This window comes from Penaeus chinensis, chromosome 31 (assembly GCF_019202785.1).
Source record: "Penaeus chinensis breed Huanghai No. 1 chromosome 31, ASM1920278v2, whole genome shotgun sequence".
Lineage (NCBI taxonomy): Eukaryota > Metazoa > Arthropoda > Malacostraca > Decapoda > Penaeidae > Penaeus > Penaeus chinensis.
In genome coordinates, this window is record NC_061849.1 from 11,835,262 (window position 1) to 11,842,761 (window position 7,500).

The window sequence follows — 7,500 nt, forward strand, 5'->3', positions numbered from 1 at the left end:
AAGACTGGGCTATAGATAACATAAAAAGGCCAAGGGCTAGACCAATGACAAGATGGCGTGACGAAATAACGAAATTTGGTGGCCAAGATTGGAAACAAAAACACAAGACAGACAAAGTTGGAAAAGATTGGGAGAGGCCTATGTCCTGCTGTGGACTGATTCAGACTGATGATGATGATGATATATATATACTGTCTATGTACACACATACATATGTGTGTATATATATGTACGTATGCATATGTATGTATATACTGTATATGTATGTACATTCACACACACAAATATATATATATATATATATATGTATATATATATGTATATATACGTATATATATATATGCATATATATACACATATGTGTGTGTGTGTGTGCATACATATATATGTATGTGCGCGCGCGCACACACACACACACACACACACACACACACACACACACACACACACACACACACACACACACACACACACACACACACACACACACGCACAGCTTTTTTTTTTTATCCTTTTCTTTTTGTGTGTGCATTGTACCTAGCCTCGCGTCTGCCAGGGATGTTTGCTCAGCAGACTGCATTGTCATGAACGATGTAATCATTTACTTTATCTAGTCTCACTAGCAGCTGAACTCGAATCTCTTTATTTTTGCAAGAATTCACTTATGACAATGTCTACATATGTATGCAAAAGTATTTATCAATGTTTTTCGACTAATGTTGCCTCCGTAACCCAAAGCGAGGTTTCGGCAAACATTGGCTTTAAAGTGTTCCTGGTACACGGTGATGTTAAGTATGTATGCAGATTTTTTGCCACTATTTAAACATCCCCTCCCACGCTCTCAGCACACTCTGTGCATTAAACTTGACGTCATACAAATATACAGTGACGTCAGCAGTTCCCTCTCTCCTCTCCCATGCGCACTCCGAAGCCTCGGAACGCAGAGGAACTGGAGGAACATCCGGGAACCCATTATGTGTGTTCTTTCTTTCCCTTTTTCATGTTACGTACATACACAACTTGGAGTTTTGACTCTAATAAAGACAACAAATCTATTTGTTTCTTTGATCAGAACAAAACCTTCGATGTGGTATCGCATAAAGTTCTCCTTTAGATTAAGACTGAAACAATCTGTTAAGAACATCCATGATAATCAGAGTGCTAATTGCCAGTCGTAGGGCTGTTACAACAGAAAATGTAATTGCTGCATTCATTGATATTTTCATTTGCAAACTACCGATCGGAATGATGGATTCTCAATGAATATGAAAAGAGAACAAAAATTTGACACTTGAAATATGGAGCTACGGACGATTATGAAGAATCAGCTGGAGAGTAGACGCGAGCAATGCGGCGTGAGTCCTTGGCATAATTCCCTAAGAAAAGACAGCTGAAAACCGAAGAAAGAAGGAAAATGTCGTGAGAGACAAGGATAGGGACTTTTTATAGAGCTGGGAGGGGATCTCAAAAGGGCAGTTCATTGTGTACTTTTCGTTTAGTCCTATATATGAAACAATTGATAGATATGAAGGTAGGTAAGGGGGGGGGTGGAGGGAGGGAGAGGCTGTAATTCTCAGTTAAATATTTTTCTAAGCAATATTCAATTTTGTTTCTTTGCGGCCTTTTTTTAAAAGTTGGAAGCAAATGTTCTGATAATATTTACGAGTTTTTGAATGCGAGTGCATATACATTGGTGATATTATCGAAATGGTTAAAATATATAGACTGAAGTAAACAAACGTAACGTATGATTTGTTAGGAAAGTTGTTCGATAAAATAAAAGAAAAGAAAGAATGCAATAGTTCGGTTAACCGTAACCACAAAAGTACAACGATTTTTTTTCTTTCTTTCCTTTTTTTGCAGTGTAAATTTAGGACACCAAAACCATTACCTTATTTGTTTTAAAGGTTGTCAGTGTTTGCCATGCAGTCATATTTCCTATCTTTATCCGTTGGTCAACCCGATTTCAACGCTCATGAGGTACTAATCTTTTATTGCAACACGAAAGTTCTCAAAATGTTTAGTCATTCCGTTTGTATACTCACCCTTAGGCTCGTCATGTTCCGTTTTAGCGCCTATTGTGTTTTTTTTTTTTCTCTCTCTTTTCGTAAGGTTAAACGCTACTGAGGGGATCTACCTCTACAATGCCATATATATTCTTACATCTTTCCCCGAATCACCAAGTAATGAAATATACCGGGAATTTAACAGAGGTAGATACAATGCATTTTTTCTTTCTAAAAAAGAAAGGTAAATGACAGGCAACTTGGTATTCCCCATGCGAGGAAATTTTTTATCATCAACGTGAAAAATGCGTCATATTGAGTCAGCGGTTTTCAAGAAGTGCCGAGTCATCACTACTCAGCACGAATCTCGGGTCGTCAGTCCGAAGCGCGAGCATCCGGCCTTCCATCGGCTCCAGACTTTCTCTTCAGGGATCGTCAAGTTTATATGGCTGGGCTGGTGATACAAATCATAATGATAATAATAATGCCTGTAATGGTAATACAGTAAAACAAGAACAATGTTAACTGTTTAAATTGATAAGAATAATTGTGATGGCAAGAACAATAATAGGAATAACAACACCAATAATAGTTATAGTAATAAAATGATTCATGGTGGTAGTAATGATTATGATAATATACTATATAATCATAACAACAGCTATAGTAGCTACAGCAATAATGATAATAACAGTAACAATATAATTATTATAAAGGCAAATATTGATAATTTTGATAATATTGATAACAATAAGAAGATAATATTGATAATGGTTATATTAGTTATTATTATAACTGGTTATATTAGTATTAGAGATAATGATCATGAATACATCAAAATAAGTGGCATGTATTTAGCAAACTCTGTACCACGACCACGATTCCATAACACTTACAATCTTATTACTTCTCTTAATCGCAATCACGGTTGAAGTGTACAAAATTTGTTATTTCACATATTAATAGAAACAGACTTACGAGAACCAGTGATTGAATAGATAAATCAATAAATAAAAGATACTTAAAAATTTAAAGTTAAAATCGAAGGCGAAACCTGAGTACAAGGCGAATGGAAATATGATATAGTAAGAACAAAATACATAAAACTGCTAGGGTACAAGGGTAAAATATCTTACGTACATGACACGAGGTGTTGAAGTTAACCCTCAACTTCATATTCTTCCTCACGGACCCGCAGCTGGGAGGCCATTCCTGTAACCTCTCAGGTTTCAGTCTTCCAGGAGGCGGGAATTCTGATAAACTGTGCAAACGGTGTGTGTGTGTGTGTGTGTGTGTGTGTGTGTGTGTGTGTGTGTGTGTGTGTGTGTGTGTGTGTGTGTGTGTGTTTTAATGTATGAATGTGTGTCTGTTTGTGTTTATGTTTATGCATGAATGTGTGTCATTATGCGTATTTAAATTGTTTTCTGATATCTTCCACAAGTTTTCCTCGCGGATGTACGAAAAATACCCCCCTCAGGTCTTTGTCAGTGTTTCGTAATGTTGACACTGGAACGGGTATTTCGGCCATGAATGCCTTACCTGAGTCCTAAGTTAGCACATGGGTGGTACAGGGCGGTCAGTTGTCTCGAAGCATCCAGTTGGGAAAGGAGCTTCTATCCAAGGTATTGTCGCAGCTTGCCTAAGATTTGTATCTTTTCATTTTGATGTTAGGATGATTTTGCTTTGCTTTTTCTTTTCTTGTTTTCATTTTTTCAGTAAAGTGACGGAAGATGGGACATTTTGTAACTTTCTATCCAAACGTTAGAAAAATGACGGATTCAATGTTGACCTAGTGACGATTTGTGTGTATTGCTTATGCATTGCTTATTCATTTTTACTTGGTTATTTCGAAACAAAAGTTCTCTAACTAAAACTTCAATTCACTAAAATAGATGATTTTTCGAGTCGTTTTCACCTCTCTTTCAGTCGCCCGATACTTTTCAATAATAGGAGTGATTACAGCTTTCCTCGGACAGTCCTTCGGTGATTAGGTTGTTTATTTGTAAAGATGTTTTGATAATTGTTATATTTTTATAAAATACTATCGGGACAGCTACTGAAGGATCGTATGTTTGGGTGTTGCTCATTGATTTTTTAAAGATAAGTGACAGCTATATTGTATGATTTGAAAACGTAAGAACGTAAATATGGTATTTGTGCTTTCGTATAAGTGCTTTTGTGCATGCGTGACTGTATTCATATTCATGAGTGCTTGGAAGTGTTTAGGTGAAAAGGGAAGGTCGTGGAATTATGTAAAAACGGTTATTTAGAAGCACGTTTGGAGTTCTACCTGCTTTTCTCTCTCTCCCTTCCTCCCTCCCTCCCTCCCTCCCTCCCTCCCTCCCTCTCCCCTCCCCTCCCTCCCTCCCCCCCCTCCCCCTCCCTCCCTCCCTTTCCCTCTCCCTGAGAGATTAAAATGAGATTAACATTTTTGTGACATCCAGACATCAAACGTTTTCTTTCGGAAACACGCATCCATATGTGCACATAACGATATCACAGACTTCATTCTTGTTTTTATCATATCCTTTTTTCCCACTGTGACAGGAAACCTAATTGTATCCCTAACCGCAGATGGTTGCAGTTGTGTCTGGTGGCGGGGCTACCAGCTACCTCTCCCAGATGGTAAGGCAGATGAGCGTAAAGGTAACACTGCTATTAGTCCTCCTAACTGCGGGCGGAGCGAGAGCCGACACACCTATCGTAATGGGCGTGCAACTGTTTGTCAATAACACGCCCACGGAGGTGTTGGATGTTACTGAGAAGGAGACGTTAGTAGTGAGTTTCCAGTTGGATGCCCAGCCTGAGGACGCGTCTGGGCTGGTGGTTGTACAGGTAGGAAAGGCATTTACCCGTATCTATTTCCGTATTTATGCATTTAAACTCGTGTTCCTTGAATAAGATTTTGTTTATATACAATTGTTCTCTTTTATAGTATTTTTATTTTCTTCCTAGATTTAACTTATTGCTATTAATAATATTAACTTTAATATGCACACCCTGTCTTGAATAATCCATCTATCCGTATACAGTTTCGTAATTAACCGTAATCACAAAGGATCTTAAAACTTCATAAACTCCTTTTCCGTTATCCTCCAAAAGGAGAACAGCGCCGACAGTTTCGGACACGTGAAAATATGGCCGGATAGCTTCCCCTTAAAGGAAATGGAGGGCGATCTAACGGGTACATTCAACATGACGGGGACTTTCCTCGGGTTTTCGAAGCTTCAGTTCCTGTTGGTGGCTCCCGATGGAGAGCTACGGGCACTGAGCAATGAAACTAATGTTATGGTAGGTGGAGGATGGTTTGGCAAGGAGGGGAGGGGGTGGAAGGGAAAGGAGAGAGAAAGAGGGAAGGAGAGAGAAGGGGGGAGAGGGAAGGAGAGAGAGAGGGGGAGAGGGAAGGAGAGAGAGAGGGGGAGAGGGAAGGAGAGAAAGAGAGGGAGGAAGGGAGAGAGAGAGAGAGAGCGAGAGAGAGAGAGAGAGAGAGAGAGAGAGAGAGAGAGAGAGAGAGAGAGAGAGAGAGAGAGAGAGAGAGAGAGAGAGAGATAGAGAGAGAGAGAGAGAGAGAGAGAAAGAACGAAAGAAAGAAAGAAAGAAAGAGAAATAGAGAGACAGTTAAAAGAAAACACTATTTTTTTATATATATTTCGCGTGCTTCTGCAGGTCCAGCGCGCAGATAAACTTCACGACCAGATCTTCACAGCAGCCATGATAATTTTAGTGGCCATCGCTTATACCAACATGGGATGTGCCATTGACTTGGAAATCATTAAAAGGACACTGAAAAAGCCTGTAGCGCCGGCTATAGGTCTAGCATCGCAGTATTTATTTATGCCTCTGGTAAGTGCGTTCGACATTGGCAAAAAAATAAATAAAATAATATATAAGAAAATATTTTTAAGTATATTATCCAAAATAAGGATTAATTGCCAGTTCTGATCAATACTGCCAGTAGCCAGTTCTGATCAATACTGACTCACGGAAAACTGAGGTGTGGCACACTGCAAAGTTGTATGTCTCAGTCAGAATAGGAGTTCTTATTTTTTCAAAACGCTTTTGAGGTTGCCCATTGTCTTCTTTTTTTTCTATCATTCTTGTAATCTGTCTGTATCTTCATAAAAAAAAAAAAAATTGTAAGTATACTAACCTCAAAAAAATTTACGATACAGTTTCAGTAACTGATTAGCGCCAGGATATTTAATTTGAAGCAACTCTAGAAAACGCTGTATCACTCCAGGATTTTTTTTTTTTTTTTTTTTTTATCTCATTCTCTTCCATGAAATAAACAAAAAACGGTTCAAATCCATGAATTAAGTCCAGTAATTTGTGGGACGGATAAAATCTCTGCTTCTCGCATTTACAGGACAGGTCAAAGTGACGTCACCCGAGTGGCGCCATCGCTAGCCATTGTTTGTTCTTTATTTCTGATTCATTGCCAGTATCAGTATAACGAGCGCTACAGAAATCGACACTTTCGTTTAAGCTCAAGAATCTCTTTAATGAAGCTTACATAGCAAACAGGAAAGAATCACATTTTATTTTGTGTTACCTCAGATCCCAATGGGTAGACCTCCCTTATAGATTCCTTGCGTTAGCCCTTCTTTGATTTCATAAAACTATTTTTTACAATACATAAATCGCTCTGAAGTAAAAAAAAAAAAAAAAAAAAAAAAAAAAAAAAAAGACCCACATTAATTTTTAGCCGTTTAGCAAAAAAGTACAAACAGGATCTCAAATACATGTACTCAGAAGTTACAAATATCGTTAATTAAAGAGCAATATGCATGGCTTTGAATCCAGATTTCATATTATATAACGAGACGCTCATGGGTATATATTAGACACAATGTAATAAAGATAATAATGGTATAATAAAGCAACGGAATCTGTGCAGTGTTTTAGACTATGCCATCTACGAAATTACATGATTAATTTTAAATAATAAGTTGTGGTTTATGTATTGAAGCAGACTAATGCACTTTTTCTGTATGGTTATTTTTCCCTTCTGAAGTATGGTTTATTTTCGCAATCCTTTTGTTATTATTACTATTATTACTATTGCTATAATGATTTCGTTATTTTTGTTATTATTATTATTATTATTATTGTCATCATCATTGTGTTTATTAATGTTATTATTGCTGTTATTTTGTCAAAGCCATTATTGTTATTTTGTCAAAGCCATTATTGTTATTATTACGTATTCATTATTTATTTTAATTTCTATTTCTTATTTCATTCATTCATTTCCAGTTGTTAATTCATCTATTTTATTTACCTTCACCATATTCTCTTTATTTTTGCATTTACTCATTAATTTATTCTTTGCCAGACATCTTACACGCTGGGATACTTTCTGTTCAGTGACTCCCCTGCGCTGTGGCTCGGGCTCTTCATTAACGGCTGCTCTCCTGGTGGCGGAGGCTCGAACATCTGGACGTACCTGCTGGGCGGTTCCCTTGACCTCTCCGTCACCATGACCTTCGTTTCC

At 37.7% G+C, this 7,500-nt stretch overlaps 1 protein-coding gene across 1 annotated transcript in view; it reads left to right on the top strand.

Moving 5' to 3' along the window:
- The window catches only part of LOC125041723 (ileal sodium/bile acid cotransporter-like), an 18,361-nt gene that overhangs the window by 4,710 nt on the left and 6,151 nt on the right, over positions 1-7,500 (top strand). Inside the window, exons 2-5 of the mRNA XM_047636965.1 lie at positions 4,581-4,841; positions 5,109-5,297; positions 5,673-5,849; positions 7,342-7,500. The exon at positions 7,342-7,500 is cut by the window's right edge and continues 64 nt beyond it. Of these exons, the coding sequence (XP_047492921.1) occupies positions 4,581-4,841; positions 5,109-5,297; positions 5,673-5,849; positions 7,342-7,500 (786 nt within the window). The remainder of the gene's footprint in view (positions 1-4,580; positions 4,842-5,108; positions 5,298-5,672; positions 5,850-7,341) is intronic.